The sequence below is a fragment of the Labrus bergylta genome, chromosome 3 (assembly GCF_963930695.1).
Source record: "Labrus bergylta chromosome 3, fLabBer1.1, whole genome shotgun sequence".
NCBI lineage: Eukaryota > Metazoa > Chordata > Actinopteri > Labriformes > Labridae > Labrus > Labrus bergylta.
In genome coordinates, this window is record NC_089197.1 from 5753352 (window position 1) to 5778068 (window position 24717).

Consider the following 24717-nt stretch of genomic DNA (forward strand, 5'->3'; position numbering starts at 1 on the left):
AGAGATGTAATGGGGGGAAATGGCAATATGTAATGTTGGAGCAGGCTGTCACAGGTGTGGGAAAACAAGGAGGTGGACCCAAGTGCAGAATAAACTAATAAAACTATTTATTTAAACAAAAAGGCAAAAACTAAAACTTTCTCTCAAAATGTCCAAACTGAGAAAATCCAAAACCTGATCAACACTGAAACTCCAACAAACAACAAACAACACTGGCAACTCACAACAACAATCTGACAACATGAGGGAAGGAACACAGAGACTAAATAGACACAGAGGTAATCAAACACAGGTGAGACTAATGACACAGGTCAACACGGAGGGAAACGCACAGAGGCAGGATTAAACACAAGAAACACTGAGGACTACTACAAACTAAATCACACTAAAGACACACAGAACTCAAGAATGTAACATTACCACTACATAGAAACACAAGGAAGAGAAACTACAAAATAAAAAACAGGAAACACTGAAGACTAAACTATAAAACATTAAGACAAAAACACACAAGGGAAACAAGCAACACTAAGGTGGACAGGAGAAATTAAAACATGGAAACCTAAACGCTGAAATACAAAACAAAATGAGACCAAATCATGACACAGGCCAGGCGGAGCAGCTCTGTGTGTGTGTGTGCACACTGATTGACACACTGGGACAACAATTTGACATGGTTATGTGTTCACTCTATAAGTTCAAAGGTGTATTGAACTTTGTTAAGGCGCTGTTGCTCACTCGAGAAACTGCATTTTTTTTTTTTTGCACTTCCACATTGGCTTAATTTTTCAACACTAGAGGATGCCGCTTCATCTCTGCAGTCTTGTGAACTTGAAATCTCAGGAAACTAGGAAATGGGATTATTTAAGATTTTATTGGTCAACTTCAAAAGTCAGAAAAACAAAGAAAACAATGATGTGCTTACTCAATAATGTATACACTTATACTAATTCAAACTAATGATCAAAGGTCACCTTCTGTGTCGGGTCATTCTTGTCACCTCAATGAGGCAACATTTCCACTTTTGGCACAAAATGTCTTCATGCACTCAAGGATGAAACAAATACACTTTGTAGGTCAATGGTTGCTGTGTGAACTCACATTGATTTTTTTCATGCCAGCCATATTTGAGCAACACCCGGAGTGAATTTATCACATCTGGATTCATTTTATTCTCCTCTTGAGAGAGCAATACCATCGGTGATTGATTAGAGGGTGTTTTCCACTCACTCTTCTCCTCCTGCAGACCTCCTGGTTCAGCTGTCATCGGAAGGATCTCCAAACAGAGAAACAGAAGAAACAGAGAGAGAGAGAGAGCGAGAGAGAGAGAAAGAGAGAGAGATTCACTTGGATTATGTTGATCCTGTAAATTATTGTGGTTAGAACTCTGTTGATTTTTTAAGGGTAATGTAACCCATAACATATTTTTAGTAAAGGATATATGACAAGTTAAAAGTTGCTTTATAGAACAATATGTTTTAAAATCAATAGAATAAGAGTTGCATAAAAAAGGGTTAACTTATAAGAACAGATGTGAGAGCTTCTGTGAAGTGAAACGCCCCCTGCAGGTACAGATTTGTATCACAAGGCAGTAGCCTTCTCTCCTTCATTGAGGTTAGTCTCACCCTGATGTGCGGACTCCAACCTCTGGGTGTCCATTGGCTGCGGCTGTGAGTTGCAATAATCCCTCCGTTGACTGTGGACTACTTTTTAAAACCGGACAATTAATTTAACGGTCCGTGAACGCCACACGACGGACCTCTGATCAAATCTGAGCCGAAATGCCTCATGTAAACCGATTTTGCAGCTTTGAAGTCAGGATGGCTCTGTTTTGGCTTTTTATTGTTTTGACGTTTGAAAGCTGTCAATCAGAGGTGTCAGCACGCGGGAACATTTACACTAACCACTGGGCTGTGAGGATCACTGGAGGTCCGGACCAGGCTGAGAAAGTCGCTGCAAAATACGGATATGTCAACTTGGGACAGGTAAAAAAAAACAACAACAACAACGATAACAACAACATGCAATTGTGTGATAATTGTTGTTGTTGTCAAATCTATATTATAAAATATATATAACCTATGTTTTGTAATACATGACGATATGTTTACTCGGTTCCACTTCATTTACACCAATATGAAACTTTCAAATATGCAAATTAACCAAGTCTAATAAAACATACCATAAGAACTGTCTGTATACAACTTTAATTAGTAATGGCCTTATGCATAATTAGTAATCAATGTCAAATGCCATATATATTAGTTATAAGGCATTAATGACTTTTAGGTTGCAGTTGAAGGAAATGCCTCTTGCTGAAGCTTTTCCTGCAGCAGGACAGTAGATTTACCTTCATATATTATATTAACCTAGAGAAGTTCATTATATTGACACTTAAGTGGAAAACATGCAGACTATCTAGAGAGCAAAATTGATGGATGTCTTTATTTAAGCCTGATCAAAGATAAATGATTGAATGAGGGAGCAATAGAAACTATGAAAAGTGAACTTAAACAACACCGACAGCACAAACACCGCAGGATGAAGTTTACTCTTATTTATTTTTAACCCTTCTATGAACTAACCATGAACCATTTTTAATGCAAACATTTCGGATGTTTTGGGCTTATAAGAAACTCTGAAAACCATAAGCATTAATGAAGCTTAAACACTTAATGCCAAAAGAAATTAAACACCATTCAGGGACAGCTCAAACTTTCTTTGATTAAAGCTTCTGTGAGGAACTTGGACTTTGTGTTGATTTTGTTGCCCCCTGTGTGACAAAGCAGTTCCTCTCATCGCCTTACTGATCGTGTCCAATAAATGTGTTGTAGTGTTTTCTAGAAATGACCGCCTTCTGCTTTTAATAGTCAATCGTATCAATCACTGGTCAATTTTTGCTCTGAAAAATGGAAACAAGGATTGTTCATCCTCTAAAATCAACCCCAAGGCAGCAGTTTCAGGTATTAAAAACAGAGATACACGATCCACCTTTTTCAGTTACGATCCAATTCCGATATTTACCGATACTGATTCAGATATTTTCAAGATCATAACCAATAGTGTTATTGTTGTTGTTGGTATTATGCGTGAGGTTAAACACAGCTGTAGTAAACGAAAACCCGACACTGCATTGTGCTGGCTTCACATAAACATTAAGTAGGTTTTCAGATAAAATATTTTAAACTGAAGTGTAAGAATTGTTACTTTAGCTGTTCCATCTCGTCTGAACTTCTTGATGTTGTCGATTTGTGAACACTTCTTACAGTCTCCGTTTGAACGTCTTCAAAATGAGACTGCGCGAGCTGAGGATGTTTTAAGTGCCCAACCATCTTTCTCAATCAGTGATGTGGATCGTCGCTGCCAGTGCGATATCCGATACGAAAAATATCATAAAAATCAGACCCGATATAGCAATATAAGATGAGATTGGTCCCATCTCTAATGCAAAATAACTAGAAAAATTCCATCTTCATTCTGAGGTTTTTTTTTTTTTTGCTCCTGGAGGTCATAAAAAGACCTCAGTGTTGAGCTCAGTCTGTTTCACAAACAGCTTAAAACAGCTAAAGACTCCCCACGGGACCTTTAATGAAATAACTGGTAACGGAAATCTCCAACAAACAAGAAATAACAACAGCTCTACAAAAAAAGATTCAATTTAAAGTCAGTCTTGTGAAGGTTCAAACATGTGTATCCCACATGTTCTGTGTGGCCTCCACATCCTAAAACACACTGAATGACTTAAGTCTGTCTTTATTTCTTTTTAACTAGATTTTCTGTATCGCCTTGTCATTTCTTGTAAGTTTCTTGCACTTTATGATAACTAAATCCCGAAGGAGGAGTGTGAAAAGAGGAATGATTGGAGTCAGAGAAAAGTGGAGAATGAAGAATATATCTGTAAGTGTGCCAGCTGTGCACATGTGCTGAGAAATCTTCTCACAGGAGAGGACATGCATATTTATAAAGTGACTTCATATGCTATTTAGAGAAGGCCCAAATGTGATATGAACGTAGAAAGCTTTGCAGGTTTCATTTTTTTTACATTAAAACGTCAGACCACATCAGCGTAACAGCCGTTCAGATAACTGCTGCTCAGAGAGAAGTAATATTGAGCTTTTAGCCCGCTGCTCATAGTCTTTAATAAGATCAGATAAGACATGACCTTATTCTTCACATTCTCTGTCAGAGATAGAAAACATAATACAGTATAAAAGTGTTTAAAACACATTATCGGAGCTAAAAGAATGGCTGAAAAGCACAGAAGAGCCAAAGCCATCAAATCATGTGTTGTAATATTCTTGATGCTTCTGTTGAATGTGTTTGGTCAGATAGGAAGTCTGGACGACCATTACCATTTCCACCACAGCAGAGTGGTCCGCAGAGCTGCCTTCTCTTTAAAGGGCCCTCACAGCTTCATCCATTTGGACCCAAAGGTGAGGCACCGATCAGGTTTTTATCAACTGGTTTATACAGTGCTGTTGGATGGTCCTAACTGGGGCGCTGACTCATGCAGGAGTGGCCTGAAGTTTGTGTGTTCTTAGAAAATAATACTTTTCTGTGTCTGTCTCTGCTAATAACTACTTAAAGTGATACTTCACCCGTTGAAACATGAATCTGTATTGACATTGGGTCATATATGTCGTAGAAATGTGAAATACATTTTGAAGTTGGTGCCTTCTTGAACGAGAAAAGGCAGAAAGTGTCTTTTTGGCTCATGTGGATGAAAGACACCAACTCCCAGAATGCACAGCACCGCAGGCCACTCCCACCAAGGTCCTCTACAGACATTAACTACAACACATACGGCTGTTTGCTCAACTGATTCCAAGATTTCTTCCAGAGGGAATTGGAATCTTGGAAATTCCTGTCAGAAAACAGACTCTTCGTCTGTGTCCATAGACAAACAGTGAGAGCACCGACACTACCACGGCGGCAGCGGCAGCCAGCAGCCGAGGCATAACAACCGCCTGTCGGCAGCAGCCACCTCGTCGCTATATTGCGGTTGGTAGAGATAGCCACAAACATCCGATTCGAGCACAAGACCTTCAAAATCCCCTTCATCCAAAATCAGTTTGAAGTTGAAACATACCGTTTTCACCATTATCAGTTTCTCCATAGAGCCTGTTAGCATAGCTACCAAGCAATATGGCGGACGTTGAGTTTCGATTCTGGCAGTGAGGTCACACCCACTGATCTGTGATTGGTCTGTAGCTTCAGTGGTCGAAAATATCAAGAACTAGCGTTGAAGTTTCACCCCGCTAACCACAACAGCCGCCGATGACGCAAAATGACGATTTGTGCGTCATTGGAAGCTCCTATTGCAGACAAGAAACACAAAGATATCCCGTCTCAGGGGAAAATGAGGGCGGGATGCACGACCATTCAAAAATACTACCAGGTTTCTAATGATACAAAGCTTAATGCAAATGGGTGAAGTATCCCTTTAACTTAAAAGCATCATACAGATGACATTAGGGGTGGGAATCACCAGAGGCCCCACGATACAATATCATCACGTTGATTGAGTCACGATACGATATTATTGCGATTTCAAAAATGTTGCGATATGCTGAGAATTGCGATACAATATTGCAACTTATTATGTCCAAAAACATTAAACTAAATCAAGAACTGTTTTGTCAAATCAGAAAATATTCTCAGTCTATTCATCTCACTTCAGTCTTTTTATTTCTGCACAATGTGAGTCGAGCCCACAGAGCGACCGACACTGTGATGAAAGTAAAGGCTGCATGCACCTCACAGTCTGAACTGTTGATGTTTCAGTCTAATCGAATTTAAACATGAATTTTTAACAATGCAACTTGTTCAAAATGAATTATGTAACCCATTCTGCAATTACATTTTTTTAAAAGCATATTTGTTAATATAATAAAAATGTTGATACTTGGCGGCCATGAATCGATTTAATATCGCCACGCGAAATATCAGGAAACTATGTTGTATCGATTTTTCCCCCACCTGTAGATGGCATATACATGTGTTTCTATTTGTACAAACTAACACAACAGTGTGAAATATATCAACCTTCTTAGCTTAATTTTTTAATGACTGATGAGTGTCCAAAGTCATATAATTGAAATAATTTGGATTCAGAATAGGATTGCTTAATGAGTTCATAAGAGACAAACCCTGATCTTCTTGAATAAACTGATGTCAGTTTGAACAATTCATCGGCACCAACCATGAGATAATGTCTCTACACTTTGAATAGCCTACTCACTGCATTTCCTTCCATCAAAATAAATGCAGGTAGTTATGGTTAAAGGAACGATATGTAAGATATCTACTGCATTACTTAAACTCTTACTATATGATCAGACGTTAAGGAAACACTCTGGGATTAAGTGTTGGCTTCTCTGACAACAATGAAGCAGCCAGTATGTCCTCCTTCTAAATTTAGATTCTGGTCCTGAATGCTCTGTTATTGTTTTCTAAGTTAACAGCAAACCAACAGGTGTTGCAGCGATGGAAGCGGAGCAAGAGAAGTGGTTCAGATAGAAGTGATTGTACCCGACCTAAAAAGCCTCTGCATGTTTCTAATAAGCTCCACGAGCAGAAACGTGCTCAAACTAGGATCAATATTGGAGATGCTTTTGAAAAATGGAGAGAGGTTAGAACACAGACCAATGCAGAGCTGGCTAAACACTGAAGCTTCAGTGTCCTCGAAATGGTAAACCGTGAGCGTCTGCTCTCGAGAGGAGGGGGCGGGGGAAGGACCCCAGTGTTTTGAATTTTGACTGCAGTACTATTTTAAATGCTACGTGTCAGAATTACATGTTGCTCATTTAACATAGGGCTAGGGTTAGACTCATAAAAAAAAAGAAAGAAAAATATATCACTCAGATTCTTAGACTGGGAGGAGAAGGTAATTGTCCACCTGCGTTCAACATTTAATATTGTATTGTACCATGTGGTTGAAGTAACTGCGCTGCTAGTCTTGCTAACAGGTTTTTAGGTTTGTTGCAGAGGCTGTTGGTAAGTGCAGTTTGTGTAATGGACTTTTTTGATACTAAGAGTTTGAGTTTTTGTCCCTCTTTTTATTTTGGTTATCGGCATAGTTGAGCGAGAGCGAGGTTGGTGAGTGAAACAGAGTGAAGCTAGGGAGCGCCATAAGTGCTAAGAAAGTCCTAGAAGAACAAAATAAAATGTAATTTTATCATTGTTTAATAGCAGATGCACTCTAGAGAATAAATTAACATGTCTACAGCTTTGCACAAACATACAAGAAGGAGTGTTTTGTTTGTATACCGGGTACCAGGTAAATGTCTCATGTTTGTGCCTGCGGTTCAATAAACTAAAAACAAACAATCAGTCATCAGATTACATGGTATCAAAGACAGAATCTGACATTTATGGTTGCAGTAAAGTGACTCTGTTTATATTTGCGTCTTCACAAATATGACACTTCAGTTTCTTCAAGTAGCTCTTTCTGCATTTCAAACTGTTTTTACCACTTCCATCCTCAGGTGCACTGGGCCGAGCAGCAGTTAGTCAAACCAAGAGTTAAAAGGCAAGTCCGAAGTGACACAAGCTTCATTCATTTCAATGACCCTAAATGGTCCAACATGTGGTACATTGTAAGTACTCTACACTGAATCATTCATCGTACTTTCCTTCTTTCTTGGAGTAAGATAAAAATGTCTGGTATTCTTCTTCCATGTTTCTTTTCAGCACTGCGATGATAAGAGCATCCGCTGTCGCTCAGAGATGAACATCCTGGCCGCCTGGCAGAGAGGCTACACGGGCAAGAACGTGGTGGTCACCATATTGGACGATGGCATCGAGAGGAACCACCCTGACCTAGCTCAGAATTATGTATGTGCTAATCATCTAACCATTTTCAAAGACTGTTCAAAATCAAAATGTGTCGTCATAAATTTCCTCATGAAGCATCATTGTGTAACATCACTAATCCACCATTTTTTAAAAACGTTTAATGTTTGCAGGACCATTTAGCAAGCTATAACGTCAATGGGAACGACCATGATCCGACACCACGATATGACTCCGGAAATGAAAACGTGTAAGAAAGAATATCAGTTATATCTCAATCCTGTCACATTCAACTTTAATTATCTCTCGGTCCTTTGGGTAAAAAGCAGGGCATCTCAGATTCAGAGAAGGTTGGTTCTTGTGAGTTTCAGAATTTCTTGGAACATAAAAAGTTTTAGTGTGCTTTAAACAAAATACTGTTATAAAAACTAATGGAAACCTTATTTTCCAGCAGTATCAGGAATCAGCCTCAAACAGTGTTTTGGATTTTTTTATGCCCACTTCACTTGACCACTTGGGTTTGATTCACCTTAAGCCTGGTACTAACTAAAATATTTAAAAATCCTAAACAATCTGAAAAATGTGAGATCCCACAGATGATGACAAATAATTACAGATAACAGTTTTGTACTTAAAGTCTGTGGTGTGCAATGAGATGACCGAATCATTACTTACAGATTCATTGACCATCAACCAGAGTCTCAACTCACAACACCTAATCTTGCAAAGTCAACCGCAACTTAAGAGCAAACAAACATTATGGTCAAGCTAATGTGGCTAGCTATTAGCTACCTGGCTCATCCATTGCAGTAGCAATTTTAGTCCAACTTATTTCCTTGTCAGCTCCATTGAGGTATGTCGAAAGTGGGGAATTAGGCCAGAAATGGTACCAGTTATCTTGTAGTGTGTACCGCGCTTAACTGAAATTTCCTCATCAGATTCTTAAATACAAAGCCCTATTGACCAGCTGTCTGGATGTGAGAAGGAATTCTCCATTAAGTTATCTGTTTGAGATTTTTACAAAATACTCCCTTTTTAAGATTCATTGTTGGGCTTTTTGGGCCTTTAATGGAAAGTGGATATAGTTGGAAATCGGGGAGAGAGAGAGTGGGGAATGACATGCGGGGAGGGAGCCACAGGCGGGATTCAAACCTGGGCCGCCCACTTGGAAGACTACAGCCTCAATACATGGGGCGTGCGCACTAACCCCTGCACCACCAGCGCCCCACTTCCTCTGTTTTATGTGTGTTTAAAGAGGAGTTGAGTTGTATAGTGCGTGGGAAGCTATGTTTAACATCAAAACACAGTTGAATAGAATTACTATTGAATTAAAATTCCAACTAATGCATCTCTGGTTTTAATTATAATAACATCTTAAAAAATTTGGACATCACCATATTCTCTGCATTTATGTTTTCTCAACTTATGGACTTGTGTTAAAAATTCCCTGGCCATGTGAGAGATGATGATCTGAGAGATGATATAAAATGTTTTCTTGTCATTTGTTGTTTTTTGGCTCATTTCCACTGACTGTCAGCAAACAGGGGATGCATTAAGATTAGAGTTTGCACTCTGGTGTAACTTTCTGTGATAGAGGTTTGATAAATAAAGGGCATGTGATGGGATCTGAATACTGATCCCTCTGCAGCTCTTTCTGCAGGTGGTGTGATGTCTCTGTGACCGATGAATGTAAGTGTGTGTTATGATAAGAAATAAAAAACGTTTCCACCAGTCAGGTCATTTTTCACTTATGCCTCTCAGAAAGGTTTACATGCAATCTTCTCTTGAACTTGACATTGAAACAGATCACAGCTGTATGGCAGGTTGTAATTTCTGTTCTTTTTCTCTGTTTACATAAAGACATGGAACTCGGTGTGCGGGTGAAGTTGCAGCAGCGGCCAATAACTCCCACTGCATTGTTGGGGTTGCCTACAACGCTCACATTGGAGGTAGAGTTTTACTTCCATACAAAAATAAATGTTTTCTGGTTTTCCCCTTTTGTCCTGAGTTTAAACATCTGTTTGAGCCACTTTCTTAAACTATCTTTTGAGGCTGACTAGCAGTGGATCAAGTGTTAATTCAACTCTCTAGGTAACGGCTAACAAAATGAATAGCACTTAAATTTGAGTTTTAAGAAGAGATTTAAAAGAGGAGACTGAGTTTTCCTGTCTGAGCTCTGCGTGGGTTCCCTCCTGGTACTGTGGCTTCCTCACACAGTCCAAAGAAATGCTCGCATTTCAGCTGGCATCGGGTCCAGCCTCTTGGCAACTGGAAAAGATAATGGATGGATGGACGGACTAACACGGTACTGGATGAGGATCTCGGGCAGCGTTTCTCTTAGCGAGCAGACATATAGGGGTAGAGCCTGTCCATTTAAGACCTTGAAATCAATTCTTAAATTCACAGGTAGCCAGTGAAGGAAAGCAAGGAAAGCAGTATTGTGGTCACTTTTAATTCTGTGTGGAAGTTGAATTTAATAAGGAATACTTTTGTATATAAAGGAATACTGATGAGGACCACTAATGGTGTATTGAGATAGTTGTTACCTTTGACACAGGGATTCGGATGCTGGATGGTGATGTGACTGACATCGTGGAAGCCAAGTCCCTGGGAATCCGACCGGACTACATCGACATCTACAGTGCCAGCTGGGGGCCAAAAGATGATGGAAAGACAGTTGATGGCCCTGGGCTGCTAACTAAGAGAGCTTTTGAGCAAGGCATCAAAAAGGTTTGATTTGACACAATCATGATTGTAACACCTCCAGAAGCTGTGCTATATCTTTAAATGATATCAACAAATCACTTTATGGTTATATCCGTCAGGGTCGCAAAGGCCTTGGATCCATTTTCGTCTGGGCATCAGGTAACGGCGGTAGGCAAGGAGACCACTGTTCATGTGACGGCTACACCAGCAGCATCTACACAATCTCCATCTCCAGCACCACAGAGAATGGAAATAAGCCGTGGTACCTGGAGGTCTGCAGCTCCATCATGGCCACAACTTACAGCAGTGGGGAGTTTAATGAGAGGAAGATTGTGAGTACTGGGTAAATGTTTTTCTTTTTCAGTTGCATCTCAGATAGTTTGACATACAGGACAACATATGTTACACTCAAAGCACTTTGAGAGTATTTTAACTGGCCTCTTTTAGCTCATTGTTTGGGTTCATGGCTCACAAATAAGTTAACATGCCTAGGGCTAAACAGTTACACAGCTAAAAAGCGTATGAGGTGGTGATCATAGTGGAGCAGTTAGCATCTGTAGTGCTGGATATTTGGCTCAGGAGTTGGTGGAGACCAAAACGGGGTTGAAAGTTTTTGCTTGATGGGGTAGCTTGGGTGTTTTGAGATGGGGGGTTGTATGGGGTACTTATCAATAGTTAGAGGATGTTTACAGTATATACACACAAACCAAAACACTGAGACAGCTTTATGTCTGCACCAATCATTTATCTGAACCAGAATTATGCAAAACTGACAAACTAACAATCCAGCTAGACTCTTTCTATAGAGCACTATGGTAACCAACCGTCAGCTAAAGCTTAAAAATAATACCCTTTGCATTGTCTCTGCTAACATCTGCTGACCCCAATCAGCGGGTGCGCTGCATTAGTTAATACAGAGAAGTTGTGTAGTATAAACATAATCCCAAGGGAAAGGGCTGTTTATGTCTGTGGAAAGTAAACTATGAGTTCCTCAAACTACCCCCTTGATACCCTTTTAACCATTAAAAAAAAATCTTAGTGTTATGTGCATAGACTATAATGTGGTGACACCATCACGTTCCCCAATGGTTTACATTCTACCATTACAAAGCTCTTTGATTGGCATTTGGCCATCACCTGTTGACTGTTTGGAGACGAGAATTGGGACGAGAAGTAAATAATGTCTCTACTCAGTGGAAGCAAATTTTCAGTCACACTCTTGAAGGGGCCGTAAGAACATCTTACTGCATTAAAGAAGACTTCCATTGTAGGCAAGGGGGAGTTGATAATGTTTCATCCATTACCCCTCTTGTTCCCCTTGTTGCCCTCTTGATGTTGGGGTTGATTCAGCCCCACTCTGGTCAGGTTTTGCACTCCAACGTCTAACCGGTAGATCTCAACCAATATGAGGGTTTAAACACATCATCTATATATTCTTTAGCTAAAAGTTGCTCCATGTATGTAACGTTTGGTTTGACCCTAAGGGCTGCATATCTCTGCTCTTCCACCCAATAGAGTGTGCCCTCAGGCTTACTCATTTCATATAAACGTGCCCTATTGAACTCACTTTACATAAGACTTGGTTGTTTTTAAGCTTGGCAGTGACCTCGTTATTACGTACAACTTAGAGTAAATGATGTGTTGACATGAGGTGAGGCATTTACTGCAAAGGTCAAAATGTGCAAAAGTTGTTGTGACTCAATGTGTGTGTGTTTGTGTAGGAGGAGACCAATGATCCGCGGGGGTTGTGTTTGTTTGGACTGTGGTTGTGTTTTTCAGGTCATGTGGAGAGTATATAGTGAGTAAAAGAGAGACGACAAAGGAGACAGAATGATTAATGTCAGCAGACAGCCACATGAAAAGGTGCTCCTCCTCTGCCATGCAGCGTTTTACAATGATCTGTGAGAATCTGTATTTGGGTCCTTTCTGGCGCTCGGCTGCGTCTCTCTTAAGCGTCATCCAACACTATCCTCTGTGTAAATATTTAGGATCTGGTTTGTGAAAAAGACCCACAAGGACAAACCAGAGCAGCTGCAGTAAGGTGGAGGAACGCCAAACAGTCAGGTCAGGTGGTGGAGAGGACACCAAGCAGAGACTTGTCATTTATTTGAACAAGATGCATTTATAAACTCCAGTATGAACAGTCTGTTATCCCTCGAATAAAAGGGTCTGAAGGGTCTGTTTTTTAAATTTCTTATCATCTTAGACCAATGATGAACTTTATTAAGTCAAAGGAAGTGTCAACACAATGACGTGATAAGGTTTACTGTAGCCATGTGCAATTATTCAGAAAAATCCTCAACCTCAGTTGATCCACTGATGGGAAAACTCACAGCACTTAAAGGACTAATGATACTGTATAACTTCACTCAGTCCCGCACTCAGGGGAAGGCTTTAGTGTTTAAAGTTCTGACCCTGATTTGCTGCATTATGCAAAAATCAAGCTCTCTCCATTTCAGTTTGTGGGGCCAGATAATAATATTATGACATTTTTGTGGAAAAGAAGGAAACACCCGGTACAGTTCAATTTCCACGCTTACTCTCTCAGAGAAGTAAGCATGACTTCCCATGTTCACAGACCAAAACAGTTGCAACCCACTAAGGGTTATTATAGTGTGTGTGTGTGTGTGTGTGTGTGTGTGTTCCTGAAAAGGCCTCATCAGTGTCAAACATGAACTGTGTTATTTACAGAGATGATACTGTGTTTGTGCTCTCTTCCAGGTAACCACTGACCTCCGACATCGCTGCACTGACGCTCACACTGGCACCTCTGTCTCTGCTCCCATTGTGGCCGGACTCATAGCTCTCGCCCTGGAGGCCAAGTTAGTCATGTTTTTTTTATGTGTTTTCTTCTCTAAAAGCAACACAATATAAAATGTGTACCTTCAATAACAGCTTCAAAATCACTGACATGGAGGAGGAGGAAGACTGGTGCTTATATCATATAGACCTTTTTTCTTCTATTGTACACAGTGATGATTATCAGAACCAGATAGAAACAGGGACTCAAATGCAGACTCACACATGGCTGAGTTTAGAAAAAAGCAGAGTTTAATAACAGTCCAGGTCGATACACGGTTAGGCAATCCATGAAGCGAACAATCCAACATGACCAGGCAAAAGGAAAAAATAATCACTAGAAAGACTCACAAGGGAAACCAGCTGGAGAACTGGCAACATGAGGGAGGAAACACAGGGATTACATACACAGATAATCAGGGGATAACGAGACACAGGTGAGCACAATCTGGGCAGGGAGGCTCAAGGCAGGATAACATGAAGAGCAGGATCTGAAAGACAGAGACGAGGTTAAGTACAGAATAAAACAGGAACAGACAATAATACTTAAATCAATGGGTAGAAACAAAACATGACCTAGTTAACTTTAAGGATCGTGTCAATGATGTGTTTTGTGGGCGGAGACAAACTGGTGGCAGAAAATTAGCCAGCAGTAGCTTGTGTTCAATTCATGTCAGAAATAAATGGACGATCTGGATGGTTTCTCAAAATATTTTAATAGTTTGGCAGCGGTTGAAAAGTTGTCTTCCAGTGAGGAGCTAACCCTTGATCCAAACAAATGCCCAAAGCTACAGTGGCTGGACATCTTCATATAACTCGAATGCTTGGCTGCTCGTTGTCCGTGTGAAACTCTGTTAATGTGTTGCTGCCTGTCTTGGCCAGCACACTCTTGAAAAAGAGATTTTCATTTCAATGAGTTTCTTTTCCGGTTAAATAAATACATTAAAAAAACTTGTGGAGGAACCCAGAATCTGTGAAGAGACTCTCAAGGCATACAAATCTCTTGACGCATGCGGTCACTCTTTGTAAATAAAGATATTTATGAGGACATTTCTCATATCTACAATTGTAATTCCAGACATTCACAACAACATTTCTCCTAAGACAAATTACTCACTTCATGTGTGTTGGTCCTTTAATTTTCAATCAGATGCCTCCCTGCCTCTCTGCTCGCTCTCTACCCCTTGCGTGCACTAGCCCACACTCAAAGCATGAGCTGAGGTCCGCTTCTGGATCAATGGCGCTTGTGCATATAAGTGGGGGTGGGGGGGGGCTTTTGAGGGAGCACCGAGGGGAGCGGGTGGGTGCAGACGTAGCACTGAGGGAATTCTACTTTTAAAATCATGCTAGTTTTTGAAAATGAACAACCCTGCCTTTAAGTCAGCCAATGACACATTTTCAAACACTGTTATTTTCTTCAAACTTGAAACAAACACATGCTGTTACATTTCCATTAAAATCAAATGCCTTATAGAGCATATAAAGATTGTGTGTGGTGCTGTTTGGCTTCATGAGATGAGCAGTGTCTTTGCTTTCTGCAGCCTTTTGCTGACATGGAGGGATGTGCAGCATCTTCTGGTGAAGACCTCCAGACCAGTCCACCTGAAAGCTGATGACTGGAAAACCAATGCTGCCGGACACAGAGGCAAACTGCATTCTTCTTCTAATGCTAACATGCTAACAGTGCTAACACTGACTGCTTCATATTTGAGATACTTTTTAATACATGTATATATTGTATTTTCGTGTAGTTAGACGGGATCCCTGCAGACCATTTTAAACTCCGCTGACAGACTTGCTCTTGATGCTCACTGAGTGTCCTTTCTCACAGTTAGCCACCTGTATGGGTTTGGACTGGTGGATGCAGAGGCCATGGTGCTGGAGGCGAAGAAGTGGAGGACTGTTCCTCCTCAGCACACCTGCAGTCACGTGCCACAGCGACGCACCAGGTAAACTGAACTTACATTCATAAGTTTACTCCTATCACACAGTAGGTGGTCGTGGTCAGTGATGTGTCTTCATAGTATCATGGATAGCCTTTGTTTTCAGAACTACTCATTTGGAAGATTGTGAACATACCTAAGAGAAACTTTATTTTATTAAAATTGTATATACTTTGTTAATCCCCAAAAGGCTTCTGGTTTGGACCTACAGTATGGACATGCAATAATGGAGAGTTGTGGGGGGCTGCACAGAGGGGGCACCTCTATATTGTTGGGAGTTTTTACCATAATGTGTAAATATTAATGGAAGAAGCTTGAGTGACGTCACCCATTTGTTACTGCGGGGGGGGGCTACGGCGGCTCATCAGCGTTAGCCGGCATTAATGTCTTGAATGGGGGTTGGGGTAATCACTTCATTGGGGTCATCAGGTGGGCACCCTCCTTCCTGGATATTTAGTTAATAGGCTCACAACATCTCCAGAGGGCTCAATGGAAACACCTGGCATCTCCCAGGTGCACCTCTCACTGCTTTTACCCGTCCTGTAGGCTTACAGTCATCTTGCAGCCCAGTTGGGATCCTTTCTTTTCAGCCAGGGCCAATTGCAAACAAAGTAATGTCTGCCCCGTGGCTGGAAGAGTTTACAATATTTGCATATAAATTTGGCAGAAAAAAAACATAGGACACATCCTACCTTGTAGGACATTTCACTCGGTCAAAATTGCGATCTCGGACCATTAGTCTTGTCTGATTAACAAAACACAGACCTCTGACAACCTTTGGTAAGGTTTTTAAATCGAAGCATAGAGCTGAAAATGATTCCTTATTGCTTTATGTTTATATAATATTATTTTCATTAAATCCTGGTACTTACCAACTTTGTGAGTATGGTTGACTAGAAGTTGTTTTTTTCTATGTATTGATGACTAAAGACAATAAAGTAAACTGACAGACTGTACTCATCCATATTCACTTTCTCATAACACTCCAAATAAATGGAGAATACAGAAAAGGGCATCTTTTAATTGGTATCCTTTAATGTAAAGCTATTCTGTAGTTGTATGAAGCTTTTATGCTTATGACTTTGTCAGGCACATCCACGCTGGCCAAAGCCGGAACAGCAGCCTTTCCACCACTGGATGTTCAGAAGAACCTGAGCGACACGTGGGTTACCTGGAGCACGTGGTGGTCCGAGTCCTGATTGCCCACCCAAGACGAGGAGACCTGGAGATCAACCTCATCTCTCCATCTGGGACCAGATCACAGCTACTGGCTAAGAGGTGAGAGCAAATACACCCTGCAGGTCCCATTCTTTGAAGCACTAATTAACATTGTATTAAGTTCTACAAAATGCCTCTGTTTTAACTCTCCATGCTGTGGTCGTGTGTGTGTTTTTCTCATCATTTATTAAACTACTTCCTGTGGAGAACGCTTCCTGTAGATTTTCCCACTGCGACTTTGTGGTGGTAAGACCTGCTGGAGTTTCATATCAACACTATGCAATAGGGATCTCTCTGCTGAACTGATTGGGTGTGTAATTACAAGGCTGTGATTTGTTATGTTCAAAACATCAAATATAAACATGTTAGTCTCTAAATATAAACTCTTTACTGCAAGATGTTTGATTCAGTTTTTGGCAAGTTTCTTCAAATGGTTCTTTGAAGATTTTAATCATTCCTTTAAAAGAAATCCAGCTCCAACACAGGAATGAAAGCTGAATAATAATCTTAATAGTAAACAATTTAAAAATGTCTTTAGTTGCATTACATTTAAAAAAAAATCTCCCCAACAAACTCAAAATCTTTGTTTAAACATGGGCTTACAAAAGTCTGTATAATTAACATTTTGCCCAAATGGAATCTGCCGGTGCTGTGAGAATCAAACAAAACCAAGCCACCATGCATCTAAATGAATACCCCCTTGAAGAGACGTGGGAAGTAGGGGTGCTGAGGGGGCTGCGGCAGATAATGACACAGGAGGCGGGGAGGCCTTGTTGGACTCTTTAAGTAAATGGAGCTGTCCCAACCTTCAGCGATGTGATCTGGCACTACTATCACCCAACATCCCTGACGCCCAGCCGCCACCATCGGCCTGTGTTGCCTCACAACCGCCGTCCTTATTACTGCACGGCCTTCCCCGACCTCCACCTCAGCGGCAAGGAAGTGTGGACGACCGGAGTGCGAGGAAAACAAAGGAGAAATCCTTCCTGCGTCTTATCCCATTTTTCTTAACATGGAGTATGGTCTTTGAGCTGCTCTTTTGTAAAGCGCATCGAGATAACACTTCTTTTCTATCGTTGTGCACACATCGAGGTGTTTCGAAGGTTTTCAACACAATCAAAGAAAACAAAGACGTGTAATCATGCAGGCGTACAGAGCAGCATAACTCAATCTTTACCTAGAAATGTGAGTTATTTGGAGTGGAACTGAAGTGGATCCACTGCATAAATCAAATTTTCCTGATGCACCGCCCAGATCATCTGCTCACTTGTTCTCTGTAATTGAGGAGTCTCTTAATAAAAACTGCACTCCATACAGTTTTCGTAAACAGTTTCACACCTTTAGCTTGCAGCACAGACTGGGCTGGCAGCGCTGCATGCTAATTACTTTATTGGAGCGGGATGCCCGGGTTGAAATCTGACCTGTGGCTCCTTTCCTGCATGTCATTCCCCACTCTCTCTGTCCCCCGATTTTCCGACTCTATCCACTTACCTCTCTCTGCAAAAAGTAAAATGAAGATGTCTTCTCTTGCTGAATGTTTACAGGTTGTTTGACAGTTCCAACGAGGGCTTCAGGAACTGGGAGTTCATGACGGTTCATTTCTGGGGTGAGAGGGCGGAGGGAACATGGACTCTGGAGATTATCGACACACCGTCAAAGCTGCGCAACACTGAGGTGCTGGGTAAGATCCAAGAACACATGCACACCAGATCATCAATTTGACCTCTGGCTACATGTCAAAGTATCTGCAGGCAGGATGTTAGTCCCCCAAAGCTCTCAAAGGTTACATGTGCAAACATGTGAGCAAGCGTGTAAATGAGTAGCTGGATATCTCACTGTATGAACGTGTGGGTGATTAGACATTGAAAGGCAGTCCACTACACAAGAGGCTGATATACTATTATTACTATTGTTGTTGTTACTCCACACAGGCAACTTCAAACAATGGACACTGATCCTTTATGGCACATCTCAGAACCCGTACCATCTCAGCAGTGCTCAGCACTCCCGTTCAAGGATGTTAGAGATCCCTGCCGAGGAGGAGATCCTGGAACATCCGGAGCAGGAGGAAGAGGAAGAGTACAATGGTGAGAGAGTTTAAAAAGTGTTTTTTTTTTCACACCTACATTTTCACACCCAAACTGGAATTAAAAGAACATAAACATGTTATTTTGGCACCGTAAACAATTTGAAAATACAGTATATCCTGATTGAATTGGGTTAGATTAAGAAAAGCTGGAGGTCTGTGAAATAATGCATGCTGTTACAGTTACAGTGTAAAAATGTAAAAGAATTGGCTCTTATTTTTTGGCACTCTGAGAGAATAATAAATGAAAAGACATTTCTAAGCTTGTTGCACTACTGATGATGATGATGATGATTTGCTGTTCATAAAGGTCCATGCCACAGTGAGTGTGGAGACCAGGGCTGTGACGGACCAGATGCTGTTCACTGTCTGAACTGTGTTCATTTCAGCTCAGGGAGTTTGAAGAGCGGCAGGTACGAGATGATTTTACTTTCAAGTAACAACAGATCAAATGTACATTGAAATGAGGAAGTAGTGCAATGGAAACCACAGATTCATCAAGATTACAAGCAACAGAACTAATAGTTGTAATTAATGGTGGTCGACAAACAGTTTGAGTTGTTATGATTTTAAATCCTTCATGTTTTTAGGTCACAAAAATATGTATTGTGTTTTTTTTAAAGATTTATTTATTTTTGGGCTTTTTGGGCCTTTATTGGAGTGATAGGACAGTGGATAGAGTTGGCACTCAGGGGGAGAGAGAGAGGGGAATGACAAGTGGGAAAGGAGCCACAGGTTGGATTTGAACCTGGGCGCGTTTGGAGGACTACAGCCTCCATACATGGGGCGCGCGCACTTACCCCTGTGCAACCAGCGCCCCTTATGTATTGTGTTTAACTGGCAGTGGTCTGCAGTTTAATGCTGTTGAGCTCAACATATTGAGATTCTGAGCTCCTTGAAGCTCTAAGTGGACCACTCGTCCATCTTTATTCTGCTGTCAGTCTCATCAGACTGTCCCACATGTGTGTAGATCCTGTGTGAGCCACTGTCCTCTGGGACTCTACGGGGACGTGTCATCTCATCGCTGTAGACGCTGCTATAAAGGCTGTGAGAGATGTGTCAGCTCGTCACAGGGCGCCTGTCTCTCCTGTCGAAGAGGACTTTACCTCGACACCATCAACTCCAGCTGCGTAGAGGGCTGCACCCCAGGATACTATCCTGATGACAGTAAGTGAACACATCCACAATAAAGATGTCAGGTCTTTGTAAAGGATATTGATCCTGTCATAACTGAACCAAAGGGGTTGATCCATGTAGTTCAAATATATACTTCTATTGTTGGGTATTAGAACGTGCACACGATTAGATTGTTCACAAAATACCCACAATGAATTGAAGTGAATGAAACTGAATGAGTACCATTACTGGACCCAAGAAATCCTTTAAGCCTGAAGACTGTATATATATAGTAACTGGAAAAAACAAAACTGAGCAGCGGGCCTTGAAAAATTAAACTGAGTTTGTAAGAGCTGGTGACAAAAAGTCACAACAGCCCGCAGAATGATTTAAAGTGTGCTGGAAGATACTGCCTACTGAAAATACATCCTATATTTCAGCATGTTCATATTTCACCATAGATCATGAGATGACATACAGCTAGCTCAAAGCAGAAGGAGTATTTAAGACCAGATCTCTGAATACCGATAGCTGCACTCTGCTGCATAACTGGACTTCTGAAATGTCCTTTAAAGTCGTCCTACATATGGCACACATCTAACCACTCAAAGCACTTTTTACAACGCAGGTCACACCTACACATTGACTCCCCATTCACACACTGATTGCAGAGGCTAAAAGTGTCCATTATTATTAACTAATCTATTCATATAAAATTAACACACCACTGACGGAGCAGCGGGAGCAACTTAGAGTTGACGTTTGGCTGCTGGAGGGATTGAACTCCTGACGTTCTGGACCTAATTTTTTTAAATGCACAGAATGAGGTAGTTTTATACTATTGTTTTTTCTATTGTTCTGTCACACACCTATCCAGGGACTACAGCCATGGTGGCTAAACTGGCACAATATAGAAATGTTATGAATATTATCCCTGTAACTTTAACTATAAAAATACAAATGATCTTTTCAATCATTTTGCTTTTACATACTGCGAAAAATATGACTGAGTTTTTCCTTTGGTTAAATAAAGAATACTTAGCATATATATTGATGAATGTGCATGCTGTCTTACAGATCAGAGACAGTGTTTGAAGTGTAATGACCCCTGTGTGAGATGTCTGAGGTATGCAGACAGATGCACTGCCTGCAGAGAAGGCTACAGGTCTGTAGAGATGCTTCATCTTTGGTTCAAACTCAAATTGAAAAAACAAACTGTTAATGGAGTTGTTATTTTGTATAGTCTAGCAGGGATGACGTGTGTTCCTGAATGCACCAATGGGACCTTTTTCCATCTGGAGGAGATGTCGTGCAGCCCATGCCACTCCTCCTGTAGGACTTGCACAGGTCAGTGTGTTTGTTTTCATGGCTTTGTTCAAGCTGACAAAGTTTCAGTTTCAGGTTCTGTGCAAATTTTGACTCATGAAATGAAATCAATTTGTGTTTTTTTCCTCAGGGCCGGGTAAGGAGGAGTGTATCCAGTGTGCAGAGGGATTCCTGCAGCAGCAGTGGAGGTGTGTGCAGACCTGTTCACCTGGCTTCTACTCTGGAGAGGCAGCAGGACTCCCTCACAAGATGTGTCACAGGTGGGGGGGATTTTCTCTTCACTAAACATCTTAACCTTCAATTTTTTTATTAAATGTTTTTATCAAGTGTAGAGTTTAACAACACTTCATTGTGCAGACGTCAGATTGAAATGAAGAGGGGGTATTAAAGCAACAATATGAAACTTTCCACCTTTTAAAAGTAGTTTCAAAGTAGAAAGGCGTCTCCAATTGTCACAGAGCGCCCCGGTCCCCTGCTTTGCAGCGATTCTTGTAGCAGAAGTGTGAACCACTTTAGGGCACTAGTTCACACACCAGCCTTCAGTTAAAAAGAAGCCAGTCAGCCTGTTTCTGTTCTGTTTGATACAACGGCTGAGGCTAAGAGACAGAAGAAGACGGTGATAAATGAACCTTAGAAGGTAAAAAGCTAAAGTGACCGAGTTAGAGAAAATATTGGACAGACTTTTAAATGTTGGCGAGAGCTTCTCAAAGCAGTAAGGCAGCAAGTCAGATGCTGAGCTGGCTATGTCACTTCACTGTGTGTGTTTTACAACAATGGAGCTTCACTCAGAGACCTTCGATTCTGAAAAATATAAGAAACAGAAAGCACAAAATGTGCAATGAAGGAGCTGTGCAGTTGACAATGAAACAAATATTATAGTGTATTTAAATCTACTCACAAATCGCACCAAACCAAATTCCTCCATTATGATGCTGTCAGTCATTTTCTGCAGAATATCCCTCACCACATAGTATCCTTTTACTGTGATATACTTTTGTTTCTATCCTACGTGTATTAAAAACAATGATGTCATTCTATAAGGTTTTACTGGTTTGTTTCTTTTGTCTCCAGGTGTGAAGAAAACTGTGTGACATGCAGTGGGCCTGGAACAACCTGCACCAAATGCAAAGAGGGCTTCAGTCTGCTTAGCAAGACTTGTATTGTGAATGCATCCTGTAATAATGGTGAGCATGAATGTTTAACCCACATGAGCTGCATTCAAAACGTTTTCCTCTTTTTTTTTTTAAATACTTTTTGGTATAACTTTCATATTTATAAAAAGAAACAAACAACACAAATGAACAAAGACAACAAAAAGGAACACCTGGTGGAAACATGGCTTCATACAGATCCTGATTTATTACGTCAAAGAGAGTCACAAGAAGGTAGCGTTCTCATCCTCTGCTACAAATTCAATTCATTTCCCCCTCTTTTTTAACAAAGGAATAATTATGTCCATCCATCCATCCATCAGGTTCACACTAATCCCTTGTAATGGCCCTCAAGCAGTGAACAGTAGTTTATATCCACATGTTGAAGTTAAGCCCACTGCCCTGTAGCTGTGTTTTTGGCTCGCTAATATGATATTAAAATGAATAGTAACATCGGTGTTAGTGCTACGAAGTAGTCAGCTAATAAATGAATCAATATGCTTGTGTCAACATTAAAATGATCTATAATGGGACTGGTTCTGAGGCTATAGTCCTCCAAGCGGGCAGCCCAGGACCGCAGTCATCTTTTTTTCATGAAAATATCTGTCAAGTCTGCGGTCATAGTTTAAAAAAAATATTTGTCTCGGTCTCAGACTTGGTGGACTCTGGATTTTAAATCAAGACCAGAGGCTATTTTTCCACGTCATTACTCTGATTAGACGGAACATGCCCCTTTCTAAAACAACAAATAACTTGAATTAACTGGTGTTACGGCCCAGGCTTCCCGGTGTTATGGTCTTGGTAAGTGACACGCCCACTGCACACAAGATGATGATTTTTCAGTGATATTTATGGTCCTGATCTTGGTCTCAGTCTCACCCTGCCTTGGTCTTGGTCTTGGTCTTGACTCGGTCTGGATCCCTAAATGTCTAGGTCTTGTCTTAGTCTTTGGTATGTTTTGGTCTCGGTTAGTGTGGTCTTAAATGTGAAGGCCTCTCTGATCAGATGTCTTCATAAGGATTAGGTATCCTGGTTCAGTTTGAAACTTGGTGAAGAGTTGATGTTTGGTTTCGGAGCATGTTTAGATTTAACCTCTGGTGCTGTAGTGTGTTGGTTCACTAGATTCCAACGTGACATGTGTAAGCTCTCTTCTGTTGAACTGAATATCTCTCTGTTTGTCAGCTGACGAAGTGTTCTGTGAGATGGTGAGATCCAACCGTCTCTGTGAGAAGAAGCTCTACCGTCAGTTCTGCTGCCGAACCTGTCTGATGAATGGATGAGATTCTGTTTCATTTATACTTTAGAGATGTTTTTTTAAAGCAGTATGTGAAATGTACCCAAATATTCTGTGATTAACACGAAGTATACTGAACATGTACAAAACTTCTTCATAAAGAATGTGTGTTTTTTTTACAAAAAAGTCTGACCTGTCTGTTATTTCCATTTACAATCATTTTCTTTACAGGAGAATATTTTAAATCACATTCTTATGTAAATAATAATAGTGAGATCTCTGCCTGTTTAGCAGTGACTGCTCTGACCACAGCTCTATGAAAACATAATGTGACACTGGTTCGGTTATCTTTTTTGAGTTAATTGTTGGTTTTAAGAAGAAGAAGAAGAAAAAAGATATACTCTGTTAATCCCATGAGGGGAAATTCAATTTAACACTCTGTTGTTGAACATGCTAATCCTGTCCACGCACGCTCAGTTCTCAAAAACATATTTGTTCACATGGAAACTCAAAACGCACTGTTACGACTGTCATGAGTGTGCAAAGACAAAAACGTTCTCCTTGACATGCTAAAATGTTCTCGCCATTCCTCTGCAATGACCATTTCATTTTACAAAGCTGTCCATTCAGGGCGCCTCTGCTCGTCAACATAGTGGGAGCACTAGTTTGGTTACGTCTCATGTAAACACAATGATGAGGAGAAACCAGCGAACAGTGTGACAAGTCCAAACCAACATTTTCCCCTTCTACACATAACCTCCTTAAAGAGAGTGAGAGTCTGAAAATCTTCACCCTGGAAAGACTTTTCCAAAAGGTTCATTTTCAGAGACCTAAAACCCCATTTGCGTAAGCACCAAATACCAAAACGCACCTCAGACCAGACCAAACCTCTGTTTTTAAAAATACCCGCCTATAGTGTGGACTAAGGCTGACTGCAAAAGTACCTGAAGTCCCATGTGTGTTAAAATGCAAAATCAGTACAACAAATTGTACGGTCTGAAAAGTTCATGTTTTTATCGGCACATGCTGTACTGGGGATTTTTTTTTTTAACTTATCTGTTTTGATTTAAAGGTCCCATATTATGCTTTTTTCTGGTTTTATATGCTCTTTAGTGTGTTTTCCAAGTGTCCTGTGCATGTTTAGGCACATCTATGTGCAAAAATTCAAAGTCTGCGGAAACACGTCTTCTCCTACGTCCTCCTGTTAGCTGTAGCATTAGCTGCATGTAACGCTCGGTTCTAGCCCCCCTCGATAAAAATGTGCCACTGTGACACCTTGTCAGTGTGAGGTCACTGATCTAAGCCCATTGGCTCGTTGTGGCAAGCCCAGCAGCTCATGTTGCA

The 24717-nt window shown here is 40.8% G+C and overlaps 2 protein-coding genes across 2 annotated transcripts in view; one reads left to right on the plus strand and one right to left on the minus strand.

Moving 5' to 3' along the window:
- LOC110005219 (low choriolytic enzyme-like) overlaps window positions 1-24717 on the minus strand; it is a 208211-nt gene that overhangs the window by 101630 nt on the left and 81864 nt on the right. The window lies entirely within an intron of this gene.
- On the plus strand, window positions 1422-23568 carry pcsk6 (proprotein convertase subtilisin/kexin type 6). The gene is made up of 21 exons (XM_020654485.3): window positions 1422-1985; window positions 4329-4433; window positions 7488-7598; window positions 7693-7836; window positions 7968-8044; window positions 9655-9743; window positions 10352-10524; window positions 10620-10832; window positions 13222-13322; window positions 14841-14944; window positions 15131-15248; window positions 16332-16520; window positions 18005-18141; window positions 18392-18547; window positions 18857-18959; window positions 19517-19713; window positions 20740-20827; window positions 20906-21009; window positions 21119-21248; window positions 22060-22172; window positions 23322-23568. The coding sequence occupies exons 1-21, from the start codon at window positions 1782-1784 to the stop codon at window positions 23417-23419; spliced, it is 2754 nt and encodes a 917-aa protein (XP_020510141.2). The 5' UTR covers window positions 1422-1781; the 3' UTR covers window positions 23420-23568.

Coding starts and splice junctions, on each gene's coding strand:
- pcsk6 (XM_020654485.3), top strand. CDS start 1,782: ATGCCTCATGTAAACCGATTTTGCAGCTTTGAAGTCAGGATGGCTCTG. Junction 15,249..16,331: donor GTGCCACAGCGACGCACCAG/GTAAACTGAACT, acceptor TGACTTTGTCAG/GCACATCCACGCTGGCCAAA. Junction 18,960..19,516: donor GGGAGTTTGAAGAGCGGCAG/GTACGAGATGAT, acceptor ACATGTGTGTAG/ATCCTGTGTGAGCCACTGTC.